The sequence below is a fragment of the Exophiala spinifera genome (assembly GCF_000836115.1).
Source record: "Exophiala spinifera strain CBS 89968 unplaced genomic scaffold supercont1.24, whole genome shotgun sequence".
Taxonomy (NCBI): domain Eukaryota; kingdom Fungi; phylum Ascomycota; class Eurotiomycetes; order Chaetothyriales; family Herpotrichiellaceae; genus Exophiala; species Exophiala spinifera.
In genome coordinates, this window is record NW_015622536.1 from 1 (window position 1) to 1,363 (window position 1,363).

Here is a 1,363-nt window from a genome sequence, read left to right on the forward strand (position 1 = left end):
GGACACACTTTGTTTCCTTCTCTTCTATCGATCATCTGCCACATCATCTGCGCTCGAAGTCTCGTCGTGGACCACTTTTCTCTCGTCCTGCTTTCAACGATGTCTCTTCTCGGTGATGAGCAACTTCCTTCATCTTCAGGGAAGGTCACCTCCACGAGCGGATCTTCTCTTCCCTATTCCGCGTCAGGACCATTGTCCGCTCGTGAGCAGGCCGAGCCATACCGTCTGGTGACCGCGATCTTCCCCATCGATGTGTTGACGCCGGTCTGGAAACAAGGCCACAATCGATTGTTAAACATTCCGCATCGACAGCGACTCTGTCAGGCATTTCGTCGAGAGTTGCATCGCACCGACTCGAACAATGCTCTTCGGCTCGTCTGCACTCGATCAGAAATTGATCGTATGATCAGCGCGCTAAAGCACCACGGCGAGAGTCGTCTTGACTGGCGACAGCGGACGCCGCAGGCGTGGCCTTCATTTTTGGATTGGCGACGTGTGAATCCTGAGCCGGTTGAATTGATGGCCGGACACCACCGTGTAGAAGCACTCAAAGAGTACTTGAAAGATCAGAAGAACGCCGAGGGAGAGGGATGGTGGCTGTGTGATGTTTACGACCAAGGTGGGTCGAATCCCGATGGCTTCCAATTCATTGGCCTCAAGGTTCACGCTTAATTTCACGCCCACAGAGACTCTTCCATTGGAGCTTTCGATCCAACTACGAGCCAACCGAGAAGACTTGAGCTTACCAGACACCCACGGCCAAATCTGGACCGAATTGACGCTGCTCGCGCAACAAGATGCGAACTGGCATCTCAGTCCCGACCCTGTCGCCGCCACAGCCCATACCCCGAAGACCACTAAAGGGACGGCGAGAGGCATGGAGACCCAATTGACCCTGAAACTGGGATTGACCGGGAAAACCACCTTCCCCGTGCGCCGACTCGGCACCCTGTGGCGGAATGTCGCTTGGCGAAACATGATTAGCGAGTGGTGCCAATTTCCCCTCGGACGGGCGACCTTCAACATCACCACCTGGGAGTGGATGTCCAGTTGCCGCATCGACGATGTAGGTGGAAATTTCCGTTCTCGCCCCGAGCATGATGTTGCTATGTGGCCCCCACTAATTCTTCCTCGAGTGGGACAGTACTGGTTCTCGACGTTTTCCCGAGTGCTTCAGACCCTGCGACAGCTCCGGCATGAACATCACGTCGAAGTGCAATCCTCCGACTGGATGCGATTGTCTCAACTGCCCGCGAAGCGGCAAGGTCAAGATGTCCAAGATCTGTTCTTCCCGGGCCTTCAGGAGCAGCACGAATCAGACATCTCGCGCCTTCGCGTGAAAGGCTTTTTCGTCGATCTCGAT

General features: G+C 55.0%; 1 protein-coding gene across 1 annotated transcript; it reads left to right on the forward strand.

Moving 5' to 3' along the window:
- Nucleotides 1–99: 99 nt before the first annotated feature.
- Nucleotides 100–1,340, forward strand: PV08_12106 (uncharacterized protein; the record flags this gene model as incomplete). Its single annotated transcript, XM_016386413.1, has 3 exons — nt 100–619; nt 687–1,066; nt 1,137–1,340. 3 exons carry the CDS (start codon nt 100–102, stop codon nt 1,338–1,340), a joined length of 1,104 nt encoding a protein of 367 aa, XP_016229859.1.
- Between the last annotated feature and the right edge of the window lie 23 nt (nt 1,341–1,363).